This window comes from Colius striatus, chromosome 13, assembly GCF_028858725.1.
Source record: "Colius striatus isolate bColStr4 chromosome 13, bColStr4.1.hap1, whole genome shotgun sequence".
NCBI lineage: Eukaryota > Metazoa > Chordata > Aves > Coliiformes > Coliidae > Colius > Colius striatus.
Genome location: NC_084771.1, coordinates 4,400,633 through 4,421,294, shown reverse-complemented (window position 1 = coordinate 4,421,294; position 20,662 = coordinate 4,400,633). Strand labels below are relative to the sequence as shown.

The 20,662-nt window shown below is 41.6% G+C and overlaps 1 protein-coding gene across 1 annotated transcript; it reads right to left on the bottom strand.

The window, feature by feature from the left end:
• Positions 1 to 10,559: 10,559 nt before the first annotated feature.
• SLITRK2 (SLIT and NTRK like family member 2) lies at positions 10,560 to 13,918 on the bottom strand. Its single transcript, XM_062006665.1, has 2 exons — positions 13,846 to 13,918; positions 10,560 to 13,403 (listed from the first exon to the last, which is right to left on the bottom strand). The coding sequence occupies exon 2, from the start codon at positions 13,358 to 13,360 to the stop codon at positions 10,787 to 10,789; it is 2,574 nt and encodes an 857-aa protein (XP_061862649.1). The 5' UTR covers positions 13,361 to 13,403; positions 13,846 to 13,918; the 3' UTR covers positions 10,560 to 10,786.
• Positions 13,919 to 20,662: the final 6,744 nt, after the last annotated feature.

Sequence of the window (20,662 nt, the reverse complement as noted above, 5' to 3'; positions counted from 1 at the left end):
GCAAAGTTTTGTTAATTTTGCTCAAAGCTTTCACAGCTTTCAGTGTGGCTTTTTCACAAAGATGAACCTAGAGGATTAACACCACTCTCCTCATGGTACTCTGTTTACCAAGGGAACGTTGGTCAAAGGGAGAAAAGTGGACAACTTCAGACTTTTCATGTCAGTGCTACTTACAGAACAAATATCCATTGGCAGGGTAAGAGCCTGAAGAAGAAGAAAAGCAGCTTTCTACCTATTGTGCAATAAATCAAAAGGTTCCAGTGAATTTCTTTGAGTGTTAGCAAAACTGCTTAATCTCGGATTTCAAAGGGTGATCAAAACTATTTTCAATTATTCCTGACTTGCACTTGTATCATTCCAAACTGAGATGAGAGTTTTTTCCCTAGTACATTCCTTTATTTGAAGGCAATAGAAAGAAGAGAAAGAAGTGAATTTCAATGATCAGAATCCCAACGTGTGGGAAATATGACTTCAGTTCTTCCTCTGGAACGTATGAATAAGAGCAAATAATTACAAGTTCTTTACTAATAAAAAGCAGAGGGAAAAAAGGAAACAATAGCAGAACATTTTCAGAAATTGGATTTTTGTTATCTATAATAATACAGGAAGCTTATATATTGTGAAAAGGGCAAGCTTGATTCTAATGAGGCATAAATATTTGCATGATAATAAGGTTATGCACTTTAGAAGAAGACAATGTATTGCTCACAAAGAAGAAGAAACAGCTGTGACCATCCTTGGGAAAACATGACTTTCTAAATGTGACCTTGTGCATGTCTCAAGACTCTACAGCTAGTTTGCTCTGAAAGTGTCACAGTGCAGTTGCCATTGATTTCAGACTCACATACAAACTCTGAGGGTGGCAGAACGGGTATGCAAGAGTCGTTAAACAGCTTTGATCTTTCAAAGTAAGTAAGGAGTCTCAAATGGAGAACACAAAATATGCTCTTCTGTCTTACTACTTTTTATTGCTAATTTTAAGACTGAAGAATTAAAAGGGTTTGTAAAGCATGAAGTGTATAACTATATCAATAATGTATCTAAATGTATCAATCAAAGACTTTTATTACCCAAATCATTCATTTGCATCCTAAAATGAATTGGATGGTGAACTTTTGATGATCACTTTTTAAAAATGAGACTAAAACTTCCAAAACAGCAGTAAATTGCATTGATTCCAAGGCAGTGAATTTGAAGTGATCAACCTATTGCATTGCTTGCAGGGCTGATCAATTTTCAGCATAAACATTGAATGCTTATGTTAAGAGGTCTACAAAACAAAGTGCATCCTCAGCTACTATAAACCATTACAGGGATGTTTATAAACACTATTTACAGAAGCTGAGGATCTGGATACTCTTAAATAGTAAGCTCTGTTATTCTTTGGATTGAAAAGTTAACACTTAAAATCTCTAGATGAACACTTTAAAATGACCATTGAGTGTTCACATTCCTTGATCTTGATTTTTTTCTTCAATTTGAAGAGAATAAGTCTTTTGAAGGACTGTTGTCTAGTGGAAGGTGTTCCTGCCCATGGCAGAAGAGCTGGAACTAGATCATCTTTAAGGTCACTTTCAACCAACATCATTCTATGATTCTGATTCTATTTGAACTACTGCTGGTCCAGGACAGATGTTTTACACTACACTGCTAGAAATAGTTTTTGGTGTACCATATATCTTATATTCTATATAAATAGGCTCTAAACAACTGTCAACTATCTAGAAGTATAAAATTGTGGATAGGATCAGGGCACTTACCACATCCAGCCAAAAATCCCCATGTCACTTGCAGTCTAGCAACCAGGAATTCATGTGTCTCATTTTATAAAACAGCAAGGAAAGTAAGAGCATCACTCTTAGCAGTCTCAAAATTTAGACAGATACAAAATCTAAACTTAAACCAGAACAACATGCCCAGCCAGTGAATGAACTGTAGTCAGTTAATCAAATCCAATTTAAAAGTGGAGGTGAAATTCTGGTTTCATTGCATTGAATGGATATGCTGCCATGAATTCCTACAGCATGTAGTCCTACATTTACAAATCAGCATTCTGTTGCATAGAAGCATTCTCAGATTGATAGACATAACTTGTCCACATATATTCTAGATGACTGTCTGTGGAAAATGATGGACTTTCCAATAGAAATAGTTGGACTTTAGAGTTTGTAGCTGGGCTGCAATATGGAAAAATACACCCACACTCTGCCTAATGTTCTGCAAGAACATTATTACAGTAGCTATGGACTAGAAAAAAGAGGTTACAGAGTACAGGAAAGAAATAGAAAAGGAGAGCTGAATGAATTTCTTTCTCTCCCCAGAGTGCCAGATTCTTATTTCAGCAGCTGTCTGCCACTCAGAGCCTCTTTTGGCTCACTTACTAGCATAAAAGCTGTCTGCAATAGCCAAACTGACTTCACACAGAAATAAATTGAATAAAAAATAACTGGTATGCTAAGAACTATTGCTGAAAGGACTCTGTAGCACAGAAACAGGCAAGATGGTTCAACTCGCTGAGAGGGGGAAGAATTAGGAGATGGGATATTGTGCATCTTCAACACTAAAAACAAACTGTAGGGTTTTTTCCCTATTTCATTCCACGTGTGTCATTTTACAAGGAGATGGTATTTTTTCCCTATCAAATGCAATCTTCATAGGCTATAAAACAGAAAATCCAATTGAATCTGAAATGTACACACCACATTCTTACAATAACATATGCCAGGGAAAGCAGTAGTCTATTGCTGTATTTGGATGAAGCTGTAAAGTCATAAGCAGTGGCTTTGAAAAAACAATTATACTTAACATTTCTCATCAGTAAATCTCACTAGGCTAAGGTAGAAAGTATCATCTTCATTTAATGATGCAGAAATTAAAGCATGGGGACACAGGTGTGCCTTGTGCAAGGTCACTGGCAGAACTAAAAAGAGAACACTAATTTCTCAATTCCCAGCAAATGAGCTCTTAGCTAGCCTCACTGCCTCCCTATCTAGAGCAAATAAATAACTAAATACACCAGTATAAACAAAGTCCTTGGTAGTTCAATTTTAGGCGCTCACTATGAATTATCCATTAGGACTCTACAGCTAGGAATCATTCCCATGCATTATTTGGAGGACAAGAAGAAGCTATACAAAACATAAGCCACCAGAAAACAAATTAGCAAACATTGCATTTTGGAAAAGAAGGCCACATTAATAAATAAGAATCATCCCCTCAGTTCTGGTAAGTAGCTTATGAGTTAGATGGGATGTTAAATACGGTCTCAGAACACACAAGCGAAAACGACACCACTAATTACAGTGTGAACTGTAGCATTAAGCACTTTCACCACTGTCATTGTCTTTTCACATGAGCCATGCTTGTGTGTGAATTGCAGTAAGTCTGGCAACTTACTGCAACTAACATTAAGGCTGGGATTTCTCCACTGTTCAAAAAAATTGCCTGTCCAGTTCCTTTACCAACCAGCAAATCAGTCTGTGTACACTTTGCCTTAATGTTGAGTAACTGTTTATTACACACACAAGAAAAAAGCATTTGTGTAAGCCCCTTGAATTATGAGCACTGAGATACTTGGCTTTTTAGTAGTCACCTTTTAAAATCTTGAGTGTTAAGACAATGATAATTTACCTTATCTCCCTCTTTTTTTCCCCACTGTCTTGCATAAAAAGGCAAACCCCCCCCCATAACAGTGTTGTTAGATTTTTCTTTTGATTCAATAATAATAATAATAATAATAATCCCCTCTGAAACCCTCAGAAAAAAAGCCCAGGAAATTTGAAAGGCTTTTCCCAACCTCTAACCCCCTCTCTTTTTTTTCTATTTGAATATTATAAGATTTTTCCACAGATATGTATTAGTGTGTATGTGTTTCAAGTTGGAATACATCTGAATAGAACCAACAGCTCAGGAGAACAGAGCAGATATGACAGGAGCAGTAAAGCTTTGTTAAAGCTTTGCTCACCTGAGTGGATCACTGAATTTCTGAAACTCTCCTGAGCTGTTCAAGTCTCCACTGCCCTGGTACTAGAGGAACTTGTCTATTTGTGAAAGACAATGGAAAAGCAAAGATTTAACTGAACATTTGCCCTCCACAGCAAGAGCTCTGTCAGGAATAATCAACAATTAAAATTTAGCAGAGCTGCAATAAACCTGAGATTCCAAGGAAAATAGCATCCTCCGAGGAGCTGAAGGTGTGATAACAGTTCAGGTTCTGGCCATGCAAAGGTCTCATCATGGAGTACTCATACATCACTTGGTGACTCAGGTATAAACTTATATGCTGATTTCAGGTTTATATGAACGAGCATTGGGTCTGGAATACTCCCAAATGGCAGTTTAAGTGAACGTAAGAGGACATCAATATTTTTCTCTCTTCTCTACCACTCACACTTTGCTAAGTTCAGTGACTGCCCATATTTGGGGAGATTCCTTTCACTGATGCCAGTCCTAGGAGGCTCCACTAAAGCCATTCAGGTGTGAAACTAACAAAGATATTCTCCATCTACACCTGAATCAGATTTGCCAGTACTCTGAAACCTGTAAATGCCTTTGTGACAGCCTTGCTGGGGTATTACCTTGTGTGTTCTTTTGTGATTAGAAGAGAATTTATGTAGTCATTATATTTTCACAGTCCTCTCAAAATTTGCTGTTCATTTTAGCTGTCCAGCTATGATTCTGGCATTTCCCAGTCAGGAATGAATCTCTGGGGAGAAGGTAAAAAAGTTTATAGCACAGGAAAAAAAAAAGCCTCAACTCGGATTCCTCTGCCTCTCAGATGAGAGGCTCTCAGTATAAAAATCAAGATGTCTCAAAATAGATTCTGTCATATTATCAGTGATCTCAAAGGGATTTTTTTCCAGGCTTTTGTATGGAAATAGGTCTTATCTCAAGAGGAGATAACTGCAATATGTCTATATACATTAGCTGTGCCTTTTCCAATGCAGACAGCCTTCTTAAAATGGCTGTACTGCCTCCTATTCCGAAGATAACTGAGGTGCCTAACACTTCTGGCTCTGGGGACCAATGCACATGCAGGGTGAAAGAAGACACAAGGAATCTGTGTTGCTAAGATGCAAACCTGTGCTTGTTCTGTCGCCGTAAAGAACCCTGATGTCGTATTGCAGACGCTTCATAATGTTGGTGTAATTTCTGTTATACTGTGAATACGGATTTACACCGTCTCCATTTCTAGCTGGTGGTGCCACCTTCCTTTTTAAGATCAGCAACAATGTTATTATTGCTTTAGCTTTGTAACTAGCTGCATGTATTGATCTGAACACTTCACTGAAAAGTTAGTTTTCACAAGGACCTCAGAAGTTAAAAGACCGTGGTGTTAATTACACAGATGGTTAATTCATTGTATTTTTCAAAAGAGAGATGATAAAGATGCAGAAAGAGTGTAACTAGCTCTATCAAACTTCACCTTGATTACTTTTTCAAGCATAGTGCATTACCAGTGTTAATATAGATGCATGTACACAGTAAAAATCAGAGATGACAGAAAACTTGTGAACATTCCCATTACCTGAACATCCTTAAAGGTAATAGAGGTGCATTTGGCCTCTAATTTCATCCCTCCAAATGTTTAACAGCATAGAACAAAAGCTGTTGCTGTAGTCAAATGGGGACCCTCTGTGTTTACGATCTCAGGAAGAAAATCAGTTTCATGATATCTTGTCTTTCAGACTTCACTCATACTCTTGAGTCTATTTGGTCTTTAGAATGACTGCAGCTCCAACATTTCTTTCACTCAAAATGATCTATTCATCTGTATTCATAAACATGTCAATCTACTGGTTAAAAAACTCCCACCAACCCTCCAATGAGAAAAAAAAAACAACAAAAAACTTCTCATTAATCCACCTTCCTCATTAGCTAGGATTAAAAACCTTAGTCAAAGTGATTGGCCTTGTGCCCAGAAAAGCTACGAGATCAATAATCCAAACAGACTTAATGATGCTCTTACAAAAGAATAACTTTTGTACTTGTCCAGAAGTACACTTTGAAAAAGTGAGGGAAAAAATACGAGAAATGTCACATCATCTCCATTAGTTAATTTATGTGTTGGTTGGGAGTTGTACAGTTTGGGGAGGGACTTAGTGAAACAGGAGATTTCTTCTTCTTTCTCTATTACATGACATTTACTCTGCAAAAATAGCAATATGAAAAATCACAAACTGTATCAGTGATCAGTCTGTGAGAGTCTAAGAAGTTTCATTAACATTTCCAGTATCTCATTTCACTCATGAACAGTTTGAAATTATGGCATTTGTATTCCTATACGAGATCTGTATTCTTTAAGACTTTCATTTAGGCAATTTAACTTGTTGGTATCCTTATTTTGACATTACTGATTACTGCTTCTAACTTGAAAAAGCTTGATTTTTGTTTTACAACCTCAAGTGTTGATGGGAAGATTAAAAAACCAAACTAAACCCTGCTACATTGTTCTCTTGCAGCACAAGAAGATGTTATAAAAAGCCAGTGCCTTTGACCGAAAGGATATAAACTCCACAGGGAACATTTCTCTCATGGACAGAATGAAAATGGGTAGAAACTGGCAGATACTCGGCACAGCATGTATGTGGCATACGAGTGCAAAAGGAAATGATCAGGCTCTGCTAACTGATGCCACGTGGGAATCAGGTATGTAAACAGTTCTCATCTATCCTCTCTACAGAAACTAGGGGAGAAAAAAAGCATCTTTGTAGCCCAATTCATGCCCTATGCTTTGGGAAAGAATAAATCACCTTTGAATGGCCTGTGTTTTGCTATTTACTCTGGAGACTTTACAGAACCAGTTGAGCCTTAAATTTTCATAGCTCATTTTGGGGATGATTAACCCATGCTGAAGGTACCTCACTAATATTGCAGCAAATTGTAATGTGACGCCAATAGTTTCAGTCAGTTCATCCATTTGTTCTTACTCAGAAATGCCTCCTGGGTTGGCACCGTGACACGGGGCTACTCAGCAGGAACTAAGGGTTGAGCTCTCAGTGGAGCAGGGACATCAATTCCCTTCAATGCTGAAATAGGCCCTATAGAACTAGCCAGGTAAGCAAAGAATAGCCCTGAGGGACAGATATGAAGGGAAAGGATGGGCAGTATGCAGTGAGAGCTTGTGAAGCAGATAATGGAAGTGAGGTAGGAAAGAAGCAAGTTCTGGAACCTCAAAGGATGAAATAGGATGGAAGAGAGAGGCTGCAGAAAGGACTACCAATGGGCATTCAGTGTGTCTCTGAGAATCCAGATAAAAAGTATAAACTCTTTTGCAAAAAGTGGCATTTGTTTTTTGGGAAGAAAAAAGGAAGGCAATTAACCTGTCATCCTCTGGTTGTGTTCTGTTGCTATAAAAGCCATAGCATCATCCCAGGAGATAGATGCCTGCTTAGGAACCACAGGACAATCTAGGCACAGTAGGGTAAGGTTAGCATCTCTCTCCACTCCACCATTAAAGTTACGTATTGAAATCCAGTTTCTAAGGTCATTGAAAACCGTTCTTACACAAAAAGACCTCTCAAAAAAAGGAATTCATGCCTTGGAAGCATATGACCTCTCATTTTCACTGGAGATGACTGTATAGTTTTAGCAGTGCTTCAGTCTGCACTCTGTTTCTGTAAAGATCATTATGTCCACTTTCACAAAAGAAAACTTAAGAAGAGAAAAAAACCTATTTGCGTCCCATTTTTTCTGAGGAAAAACCCAATCTTTTGCTAACCTGCTTACATAATTTTCACAGTTCAACTATTCAAACTTTGAAGGAAAATTTTTTCAGACTCATTATCAAGCAAGCCACTAGTCAGGCAAGCAGCTCTCCCTTAACAAGCAGCAGTTTCCAGGGCTGCACAGCTAAAGAAATGTTGAGACTTTCTACACAGCAGCTGCCGACACAGTTTCCCTGTTAAACAAATCTCTTTAAGCGTAACTGTAGAAAAATCTCTCTCACCTAGACACACTATAAAAAGAATTGCTTAATAGATGTCATCTGAAGGGTATAAAAACCAACCTAAAAGATCTGCAGCAATAATGATTTTTAAGTTGGTACTGGTGATGCAAAATAAAATGTAGCCACTAAATAAATTCCACTAGGAAACCTAAGAAAATGTAAAGCAACAGCAACCTCTGTAAAAAAATAGCTGTGCTACTACCAAAGCCAACATGATAGGAGTGTCTGAGACTCTTTGTTTTTATAAACAAGGTAAAGTTGCTAAAGGAATCAATTTCCTATCTCTGTTTTTTTGCCAACACTAGAAGACAGAAAGCATTTTCGTAAGAAAAATTAGCACTTTTCTGAGAAAAAAGTCTCTAATTAGTTCTGGTTCACTCGGGAATAGTAAATAACAATATCCTAGCTGCTAGAGTGCCAGTTTTAACACAGCACTTGTTTTGCAGACAATACTGAAATCATACCTGGAAAGAGTTCATCAATTTACCTTCAAATAATACTTATACTTTTCTTAGGGTTTCAGTAATAAATGCTTTTAATTACCCAGGGAAAGGAGTCATAATAAAACAGTCACTACTAGAAGCTTTCAAACAAGTACCTCACTCAAAGATGGATGCTATTCCAGTCAAATGTTCCAAGTTCAACTAATGTGATACCATTTTGCCTCCTTCTTGAAGCGAGACCATTTGGAGGACTGATTCTTCAGTAGTTCATTGTAGCACTTCAGTTCTAAACCTGATCTAATGAATAGCCAAAGATGCTATGGACTCTAAACATAAAGAATTGACATGTTAGCATATTAATGTACTCAGTTGTCACATAAATGATCAGAAGACAGTTTACTGAATGACTCAGATATCTGGCGATACACATGCGAAACCGCTTTAGTTGTTAAATATAAAGCAACTTCCTTTTGGCAAAGTCCTGATTAGAACAACATTGATTGTAGTTATTTATAGCTCAAATGCTATTGCTGAAAATTTCTCAGTTGTAGATACTGTATTATTAACTATAGTAAAGCTCTAAAAATCAGTCAGCAGAGGCCACTTCAATCTCCGCATGATAATAAAGGATTATTATGTGCAGTAACCTATTTATGAAAAGGAAACAGTGTGCTTCTTTCAGACTCCATCAATTGCTTTAATAAGGAATTGAAAAGCCTGGCCTACTTTATATGCAGATCACCATCCCAGTTGCATAAGGATTTACAATAGACAAAACAAAACTGTTTTTGTTGTAAATAAGGGCTGTTTGTTTAAATTGCACAATAATGTTTGCATCTAAAATTATTTAGAAGCTAATAAGGCTTAATAAAGTTTGACTGTGTACTTGTTAATAGAAATGGTTTCAATATTCTACAGGAAGGAAATGTAAATTGAAGGTGATAACAAAAAAAAGTGAAACAGGCCTGAGCTAATGGGAAAGGGCAAGACTTAGTGTGTTTGCTCACTGATGGGCGTAAGAAAAGCCATGTCACAACTGGAATCCAGTTAATTTAAAAGGCTTTGTAAAATTTAAGATAGCAGTAGTTTAATCTAGTAGTATTTTTGCTTTAGAGACTGAAAACTTATGTAGTTCAGACCACTGAAAGTTAGTGTGATGCACATCCTGATCTCTGCTATCTTGATTTGGAGTACTCAAGAGACCCAGGTTCAAATTTGACCTTTGGCATTGGTTCATTTGCCTGTATGTTAATAAATTTAATGAGGTGTGGGATGACCCCTGCTGGTGTCCCTGCTTGTAAAAAAATTATGTATCTGGCAGGAAAAGGACATCTTAATTTCAGTTCAAAAAAAGCTACAAATATAAACTCTGTCAAAAAATGTACAAAAATACCTAATTTAATGCATAAAATATTATGAGTAATGTTCTCTTAAGTATGAAAATAATCTTAAAGCACTGAACATTACTGTGTTAGAGCTGCAATGCAATGTATTAAGAAGGACATTAATTGTTCAATTCACTATGACATTGTGTTAAACCTCTTTTATTAATGAGCTGTTACTCCCAGCTGAGGCAGTTGATAACCTCTAGTCCATTGATAAATCCTCTCAGTTGATTTCAGTGAATCACTCTAAACAAACCTACAGGGAAAAAATACCCCAATAATTTACATTTGAGTCTGTAAAGCTCCTAGAACTAAATTCATTTAAAGAAGGGCAGCTCTCCTAGAAATGAAACATTCTGATTTAATGCAGCTGACATATAGATCTATTTTACATTTTTTTTTTTAATTTCAAAAATACAACACATTAAAATAGGTTCAATTTATCAAAGCTAAGAGCAACAATTAAGTAATAATGTACTTAAAGTGCAAAGGCACTTTAACACAAAAAAAGTGACGCCCAGTGGCTATACTTGGTAATTGAAACAGCAGTACTGTATATTATTATTTACAAAAGAAAGTCATAGTCCAGGAAAAAAAAAAGATCTTTGGAGATCTTCTACATAATACATTAAGTTTCCACTTTGAAATGAAATGAGAAAAAAACCCCAAAAACCTAAACAACAAAACCCAAAGACCCCCCCCCTTCCTCCTTTCCTTCCAAATTAAAAAGAATGATGCAAGTTCTATTACAGACACATACACTTGCAGTGACAGCTCCCACAGAAGGGTCAAATGGAGAGAGAGACAGAAATAACTTAAAGGGAAAGTTGCAAAAGCAACACCAGATCCCTGCTATGCCGTAAGGGTTCCATTTCTCTCTCGCTCCCTCTCTTGATTTAAAAAGTGGGAATGTTGGGAACGTGACAGATGACATCAGCACTGAGTTCAGCCTCCGTCAAATGTGACTCTGAGCTCATTGAAAACGTTTCCTTTGCCTCCCACCTCCCCCCTCACAGCTGACTGATTGCAGTTTGTTTTTCCAGAACTTCGAGGTAGTCTGGTTCTGTTTGTAGCTTTCCTTGGAGTAAAGGATGCTCGGGTTTAGACTGTTCTGCAAAATATTTCCTGGGAGTTCCATATAAAACAGTTTTATTTATCCTGTCCTGGTTTTGGCGTCTTGATTCATATGAAGGGGCAAACTGCCTTTTGGGTAAGGTGCAAAAGTTATAATGAACTAATCCTCCAGCGGGGAGTTCCTTGACCCTTTCTGCAATATTTTGATACAGAAGCTCTGGCTCTCTTGGTGAGGATTGCTTTTCCAGCAAGTCAGCTGCACTGATTGTAAATGCAAGACTGGTGGGGTCTTCCTTTTTGTGGTCAAGACTGCTATAGCTAAACTCATGGAGATTCCTGTAATAGGCAACTGGATCCCCTTCCTTTTGCATGTAGATCGGGTTTTGGCACATCTGTCCAACAGGAGGAGGAATGTAGTTATAAACATGTCCTTCAGTTTTATCGTGGCTTTCAGTGTTGTAAGACCCATACTGGAGCTGAAATGAGCTTATATCTAAGTTGTTTGCGCTGCTAGGCATGCTTTGCACCCCCTTCCGGCGCTTAAGGACAAAGACAAACAGGCCTGCCCCAAAGCAGACTGACAAAATAAACACAACCAGCAAGCCTAAAATTAAGACAGACAGCGGAACTTCGGTGTGTATTTCTGGGTAGGAGCTGGGAGAGACACCAAGGAGATGGGGTGTATCTGTGTTCTGGTTCACGGAGGGGAGAGAAGAATCCGATAAGTTGGGGTTCTCTGGGCAGATGGCTTCTTTGCTCAGGAATTTCAGATGCTCTCCAGAGTGCTTGGTGGGAGACTCACATATGACTTCATTGATAACTACCGGGGGATTTGACTGCTGGTTGTTCTGGTCAGTGACTTTCTCGATCCAGTTCCTCAGCCCCAGGATGTCACACGTGCAGTCCCAAGGGTTCTCCTGAAGGTCTATCTGAATTAGAGCCGAGAGCTGGTCCAAGACTCCTCGCACAGGCAGGTGTGAGAAATGATTGTTTCTAAGGTTGAGTCTGGTGAGAGAAGTGCCACTGAAGACATTGTCAGGCAAGGATCTGAGGAGGTTGTTATTGAGGAATAACAGATGAAGGTTACTCAGAGCATCAAAGGTGCGTGGCAAGATCTCCTTAATGACATTGTACTCTAGGTAGAGATATTGCAGGCTGTGCAGCCCCTTGAACATAGATGGGTACAGAATCTCAAGGTAGTTGCCATTAAGATAAAGTCTACGTAAACTTGTGAGGTTTGTAAAGGCACCTTCTTGTATCACTGCAATTCTGTTATTTCCTAGATGTAACAAATCCAGAGAGCTGTATTCTGTGAGATCGGTTCTGTAAATGACTTGCAGATAGTTACTGGTAAGGTAAAGTTTCTTTGGACTGGTCGGCTTAGGGTGGAGATCAGAGATGTTACTTATCTTTTTCTCTTGGCAGTTCACGTTTAAGCCATTGTCTGAGCTCTGCGAAGTACAGATGCAGCCAGCTGGGCAGGTGATGGGCACAGGAGACTTTGTCTGGTAAACCATGATAGGTCCGAATATTTGTCTGTCTTTTGACACAGTGACACGGGGTGTGGGGCGGTTCCTAGTTTTGGGTGGCCGGCTGGCTTTTGGGGCTCTGGTGGGATTGATGGCAGAGTTGGCTGTGGGCGATAACCTCGAGACGTGTGGGTCTGAGAGAACAGGGTGTTTTTCCCTCTGGTTTGAATCACTGGAGCTTTTCCTAGGGCAGAGATCTTGCCTGGTGAGCTGGGTCACATCTTTCCCATGAAGCCTGAAGGGGGTTTCGCAGACTATCTCACCCACAAACACGGTGATGGTGTCTAGCCAGGCCTTGAGCGGCAGCAAGTCGCAGGTGCAGTTCCAAGGGTTTTCCTCCAGCTGGATTTCCATGATGCCTCCAATATGCTCCAGTACACCAGCAAAAGGCATCATCTTCAGCCGGTTCCCCCGCAGGTCCAGGTGAGTGAGGAGCACGAAGCGGAAGACGTTGCTAGGCAGGGACAGCAGGAGGTTGTCATTAAGAATCAGCACCTTGAGCTTGTTTAGCTTGCTGAAGGCCCCCGCCTCAATGGCACTGATGTAGTTGTAATCAGCCTGCAGGTATTCCAGACTCTCCAAACCCAGGAATGTGTCCTCCTTCAACACTTCCAGCTTGTTGTTATTGAGGTGCAGCCTCTTGAGGGTACGGAGGCCGCTGAAGGCCCCTGTGCGGATCTCCTGCATGTCGTTGTTGCCCAAGTGGAGGGTCACAGCATTGGAATAGTTGACGAACTCATTGGGGAACAGGCGGGTCAGCGCGTTCCCGTTGAGAAACAGCTGGTAGATCTTGGATGGTGGTGGCAGGAGGAGGCTCACGGTTGTAAATCCTTTGTTTTCACAATTAATGTTCAGCACATTCTCCTTCTCCTCACAAGGGCAGCGGCTCTTACTGCAAATGTCTTTGGCAGGTTTGCGGCTCTCTGTCTGCGAGATCCCAGCCACTGTTAACAAACTGAGCAACCAAACACCCTTCAGCATCTTTATGCGCCGTCGATCTCCGCTTCAGTACCTACAGTCAAACCTTTTGAGACAGGTAAGGAGAGAAAGAAATCCCCAGTGAAAACGGACAGGAGCAGAGGCAGCAAGGGGAGGGCAAAGCAAGTTGCGAGGCTGGGCTGGGGAGGGATACGGCAAGGCAGCGACTCGCAAAACTCCTCTGAAATCCCCCCTCCTCCGCCGTTCCTTTCCTCTCGGAAAGTGCCTGCGGAGCTACTGTGGGGGAAGCCCCGTCTGGCAGCTCTCCGCGAACCAAGACCTCCGACCCCTTCGCCCGCCTCGGCGGCCGTCAGCCCAGCGGCTCCGTCCCCTCCGGCCGCGGGGCAGCTCCCGCTCCCGTTCGGTCCGCGTTTAAAACTGGGGTAGCGGAGGAATAAATGATCGCAAACCCTCTCTGCCCCCCTCCCGGCGCCGGGGCGTCCCCGAGCCGCGCTGCCCGGGCCACCCCCGCCCTCCTCGGTTCTTACCTGCTCTCGGGGCGCCCGAGGGGGCAGCAGGGCCCGGGGCCGCTGCCGAGTGCCGCCGCCGCGCCCCGGGAGCCAGGCGCCCGGCGGCGAGAGGCATCGCCCGCCTCACGCCTCAGGAAGAGCCCGGCGAGGTGCCGCCGTCCCGTGCGTCCCGTCCCGGCGGGAAGTTGCGCCGGGCGGGGGCCCAAGAGCGGCGGCGGCGCCGCTGCGGGAGCGCGGGCGGCTCTGCGCGGGGCGCGGCGCGGAACAGCGCTTTTTGCCTCGCACGGAGCCGCGCTGACGTCACGCCGGGGGCGGGGGGGACACGTTTTTCCCAGCCCCCCCCACTCCCTTTCCTTCGTGTGTGTCGTGTCCCCCCCTCCTCCTCCCGCCCCCCCACCCCCCCCCACGGTAGCTCTCGCCACCGGCTCCGCTCCCGGCTCGGCAGCTCATCGCGGGAGCGCTCCGACAGCACCCGCGGCCGCGCCGCGCCCAGGACAGCGCGGGGGACTCGGAGCCAGGCAGTGGAATAAGGTAACAAGCGGATTTACCTGGATCCGGAGAATTTTGGGTCCCGAGTCTTTAAATCCGCGCCCTGCAAATCGAGAGCAAGTCAAACAGCTTCTTCGGCACAAGCGAGCCGGCAACCGCGCACGCACGACACATGCACACACACATACACGCACACACACGCACCACACACGCACAGTCTGGCTGTCGGAGCACGGGTACTGCAAAACCCGGATCTGGCATCAGCATCTGTGCCCCATTCCGGCTGCAGCAACTCCCATCCCCAAATTACCGCGCCGCGCTCTGTCCGGCGCGTCGGCGTTTTGTCTACACGTTGAGGGAAGTTCCGCACCTTCCCCCAAAGCCGGCTGGCAGGTAACGGCAGTCGTGTGCCACAATCCCTACACGCTCTCCAAGCTCAGCGAGTGCCGAGCAGCTCATACTACGTCTAACATGATCATTCCCACTGGCTAGACAAGCCCCGCTGCTAAATCGCGATGTTAGGGTTTAGCGTTTGGCTGCCTTTAAAGAGAGAACAAGATATTGGATGTGGGTTATTGTGACTTCGCTTAAGCACCGTGCACTGCCACGGAGCAGTCTGACGGGAAAGGATGGCTGCTCTTGATCTGGAACGTAAAACTTTGCCTTCACACTGGTGAGGGAGTGAGGAGGGAGAAAAAAAAAGCTCACAATGAATTTTTAAAGTGCTAACGTGACAGAGTATGTTAATATCAGATTTTTATAGGAACCACATGCACTTCACTTAGTCTTTAGAGGTAGAGATTTGCTCCCAGGAGAGTGCTGGACTTGGCAAAAGTGGTACTGTCATCTTGTGTTATGTTTTAGCCATTAAGTATCAGAGCTCACATTTTAAGAGCAACAGAAAAGCATTGCCTGTTCTTATGGGGGGCTTGAGATTGGAAAAGGTTGCATCCTTCAGCAGCCAGCACAGGTGCCTTTGCAGTGCTGCTGGCTTGGAACAGTGCTGGAGTTTGTGTTTGGAATTGGAGTAGCTGCAACTTCTGTACCCAAAATTTGGAGAGGTTGTGGAAAAAGCAGGAGCATCTCTCTCTGGAGAATGCTTTTGATGTGATACTGCCCGAATTTCAACAAGACTGGGGTTCTGAAATGCACTCAGAGCTGCTTCATTTCTAACTGTTTTATCCTGTTGGATTTAGAAGAAAAAAATGTTAAGATCAAGAAAGATATGTGTGGCAGATCTGGGGTTTTACAACACTAATATATCAGCAGCCAGATCATTATTCTGAGAGACTTTTTTTTCTCTTTAAATGTTAGAATATGGTGTTTGGGAGCAAAATTGGACTAGTACAGAACATGGCAAATCTTGTTTCCAGATATTCCTAACACAGCCTAGGGACACGAGCCTAGAGAGAGAAGGTAAAAGTAGACCCAGGTGGATATTTTTGTTATGTTTTCCTGCAAGAGTACCACACACACACCTGTCCCCACTGACACATGCACAGGGGCACACACACTTTCCTGCAACCTACCTTCCCCACGTCTCACCTAAGCTGCCCTGCAGAGCATTGCCAGCACTCATAGGGCAAAAGCTGAAGGCAGAAGCAGGTCCAATGCATTTTTCTCTCATCTCCCAGTGTACATTTGTTTCATGTCCCTGGGTTTCAGTGTCGTGCAGCTTTCTGGCAAGCAAGCAAAATGTCCTGCAATGAGCTCATGGGCCAACATACACCACCCCACTTGTCTGTGTTTACTAGTAAGTACATAGGAAATGTGTTTGTGGCAAGTGCTGATGCTGCCTTGGAAAGGGAAGCGTACGCATGGTACGCCTCAGCAGTAATTACCAGATTCATGTGGGATGGAAGGAACAGCATGTTAGGGGATTGCAACAGTAATAAGACACAGAGATGATACTGATTCTATTACACTGCAAATGCATGCATATAATAACCATTGATGTAGGAGGAGGAACAAGGAGGTAAAAAAAAAAAAAGAGAACTATAGCTTTTTATTTAGGAACAAAGTAATGATTTCTCAGCATGCCTGAAGTGTTTTATAATCCCTGCAATTAAAGCCATAGAATATAAAAAACCAGCTTTTTTTTCCACCCTCCCCCACCTGTTTTACTGCCTTTTTATTTTGCATGTTCAATGTGGGAACATTTTCAGGCTGTGACTATCTGGGAGTCTCCAGGCATGGAAGGCCAGGAGGTGGGTTAATACAGCAGCCTGTGAGGGTTTGGGAAAAGTGTTAGAGCTGATTTGGAAGCACAGTGAAGATTTCTTTCTTCCCCAAACACTTTGCTGTGGTCCCTCATCCTCTTTTTGGGAGTAAAGTTAGAAAGACTGAATACAGATTCATAAACTTAAAGACTTATGGATTATAAGGCTTAATGGAACCACTGTGGCTTTTTGATCTTGCATAGCCCAGGTTATCAGCCAAATTGGAATTAATTCCTGTTTAAACTTGATCATACTTCCTAAGAAAAAGAAAAGCAAGAAGCTGAAAAACCAAGAACATATTCAGGGGTATTTTAGCAATTGTGCATGATGAAATTGTGCCATAACGTTTGGTAAATTGTTCCAATAGCTTTCATCTCCCACAGGTGAAAAACTGTGCACTCTCTACAACTCTGCACGTGGCACCTTCAGTTAGAAATTTTTATCCGTGAAGTACTCTTGTCTGCTGGCATAAGAACCCTTAATTATCCCATACCTGCGCTCCCAGACTGCTGCAGAGCAAGAAAGAACTAAATACTTGCCTGATACCAGCCCTAAGCAACTTCAAATAATCCATATTAGTCTTACGCTAGTACATACACCAGAGCAGCTCTTGGCTCCTGCATGGTCCTAAAGTGACCACTTTATCTATCTGCTGGCAGAAAAGGAAAAAGAAAAAATGCCAGACCATGGCATGAAGCATAAGCACATAAAATTTGGCACAGGCCATTACCCTTGCTGCCTAGTGCACATCATGCTGTTGTCCTGCCGTGAGAGTAAATACCAGGGAGCAGAATAGGTCTGGGAGCTTGGAGATCATTTTCTTTCTCCACATTGCATCTGCAGATGGATGCTAAACAATACTTACGCATCTTTACCTACTAGTTTGTCTATTTCTGTTCCTCTGTATAGAAATGAACAAGGAACAAACATATCCACCAAGCCTCGTGGAATAAAGAAGGGAATGAAGCAGGAAACTAAGCAAAAATCTTAATGAATTGAATAAAGGGCAAGATTTAAATTGTACTGGTCATTAGAAACTGTTAAAGTAGCCTGGGTGCTGGTGGTGGGTAAAGAAAGACCTACATATATAGTATAAGTAGATGTCAATATTGATTTTTGTGAACAAAGCATGATGATTGATATGGTGAAACAATGGGAATTTGTAAATTTAGGGTTTTAGTGGTCTCGTGTTCCTCATCCTGTGACCCTGAACTATAAAATATGAGATGCTACTCCATGTCAGCTTTTAGGATTCTAAGATTGTCATTACTATTCAGCAAGTATCCTATACTTTTGCTTTCCAAGGGGATATTTCTCTGTATGCCCACGTGTGTGTGCCTATTTGTAGCTGGAGACATCCTCCCTCCATGAGTACATACGTTTTTGGAATCTTTCCTGTACTGTAAGTGGGATATTTTTGTGCCTCACTTAAAAGTAATTATTAAGGAAATAACAGTTTCCAGATTTAGCAGTGAGAAGTATGCAAAAATAATTGTTACTTGTAATTCAAGGTTTTATCTCATCCAACAGCACTGAGTGAAAAAGGAGGCACTGGCTCTCGCTTGCTTTCTTTGGGCAAGGGATGGGCAAGGAGCGAGTGAAGGAGGGTGAGCATGAAAGAGAGGGAGGAAGGAGCTGGCAGACTCTGCCCTTCCTGGCCCTGGCGTCTGTCCCTGCTGAACTGTGCTGCCCAGCAACAGCAAACTGGTGCAATGAATGCCCAAGAGAGGCAGAGGAGAGAGATGTTTGTGGTGAAGTCTCTGTGGAAAGGCAGTGGTGGATGTGCCAATCTGTGGGCAGAAGGTCACTTCTGAGTGACAGTGGCTTCCGAGTGTGTGCTGTCTACCGAGTTGCTGTTTGCTGGCAGTCAGTCATTGCCTTTGCTATTACCTGTAATGAATTTTGTTGATTTCCAGATGCATTTTTCAAGCTCCATTTCCCCCAACCATTTGAGGATATGGGGAGCCATGGGCTTCTCCAGAATATGATTTACTGACCCTGACTACCCACTGTATAAATAAAAACAAAATAACGATCTATGACTTAAAATCAACACGCTTTGTAATTCTTCCCTTAGTTGCTGCTTCCTGCAAGGACTCAGACCCTGGCCATGGATACATATTTTTGAGACCCATTATCTAATTACAACATTTTTTTTCCCAGAGATTTTATTATGATCTGTTTCAGTATATCTGGGGTACCCTGTTTTGCAATAGCACAGCGTGATTTTACATTGGAGGTGCAAAATGCAGCAATATAACTGTCACTTTCTAAAGTTTTGTATCATTAGTGTGGAATCCTAACATTCTTAAGATACTGATTTTGTGAGTTATAATACCACCAATACTGATTTCAGCAGGAAGTGTGATAAAGAAGCTGTCTATCAGAAAGCATCCCAGGTAGTCCGTGCACTGGGGTTATGGACAGACTCACCACTATGTAATTAAGAACGCACTTTATTTTAGCTTTATCCCATCTTTTTTCTTTCTTGCATAGAAAAATAAGTCTCCCCTTCCCTTATATACACATAACTTTTAGCATAGGACCCAGCAAAGTACTGTAAGACAGTTGATATTTATGGATGTGTTCATCCTATTCAGCGAAGCACTATGTCTGATGCAAAGCCCTTTGGTGTCAGTGGAAGGACTCTTACTGACTTCAGTGGGATTCAGATCAGATCTTTGAACAAATGCTTAACTTAAAAGCATGCACTTAGGTCTTATTGAGTGGGTTAAATATTTTTGGAAGTGCTTTGTTTCATCATGTCAATGGGTCTTTTTGATAGGAACAGTGAGATTAATTTCCCTGATGATGGATATTCAGTGATGACATTGCTGAGCATCAAGAACAACAACAAAAAATGTTTTCTTTCCATCCTTAGAACAAAAGTGAATTGATTGTTCATTTCAAGTGGATGAATGTCTACAGTAATATTTACCACTACAGTTTCGAAGTGCAATTTTTCAGACTTCCTCAGTGTCATAATCTGTGTTACATCCTTTGACTGTTTTTAAATGAAGTGTCCCATCGTGCATGTGCAAGTGCATACCACTGTTTTTAGCAGTTCAGAAACTCTTGTTGAAATTACCTTCTTGCTTTACTGAAGGGATGTGTCTTAGTAATGGTCCTCATATTTGCATAATGCAGTTGACGTATGGATATGATGAATGTTCAGTGTTGAAAGTCTGATAGGTTGATGTGAGAGCTTTCTTCCCTTTATTTATTAGTATTACAAGAAACATAATGAAATCTCTTTGTATCATTATTTTTTTTGGCAGTAAAGTTGAAAGAATCCAAATCCCACTGTGCTAATGACATATCTAGCAATATGTGAGGAGCAGGAGCAATGGGTGAAATTCAGTGCTGGGCAGAGGGCCAGCCCAGAGTGATTCATCATGAAAACCCCCAATTAAGACCTCAAAACAGGGCTTAAGTGGGACTCCAGTGCCTTATGCCTTGAGCTGGCTTTCTGCAATGGTGGGGGGGGGGAAAAGATCCTCCAAATGAATTATTCATCATAAATAATGTATTCTATTAGTTTAGCCTCTTTTTCTCGATTCCTTGAATTTATTTAATTGAAATTACCCACCAAATAATTTCTATGAATAATCATGGCCTGAGGATTATTTTTGAGCAGTTCACAGTGAGCATTTCATATTCCACATTCAGAATGAGAGCTGTGTCATTGAGTTGTCATTATGCACAGAGGTCACATATTTATTTATGGGTTTGCTCTGGAAAAAGATGAGATGAGTAGAAAAAAAACCCAGGTTTTTGTTCAGACTCCATGTATTCCCCAAAATTTCATCCATTAAGTTCATTCCATGAGATATTTGTGAACAATTGCCAAGGGAATAAAAATGTGCTTAGTCTTTGGATTTTGTGGTTTTTACCTGGTTTCTAACAGAACTGTAACTGTGCTTTCTGTGTGTGCACAGTATGTGGATATGTCTGGCTGTCATTCAAGGTCTCCCCCTGCCCTTTACAAATGTTTTGAACTAGATTTGATGAAAGGCAGTGGCCATTAGATATTTTAATTTTCCACTTCTTCAGCAGAAGTAAGTGACTAAGAATTGCATCAACTGGTCTCGTTATACTTGGTCTGGCTGAGGTGGAGTTAATTTTCC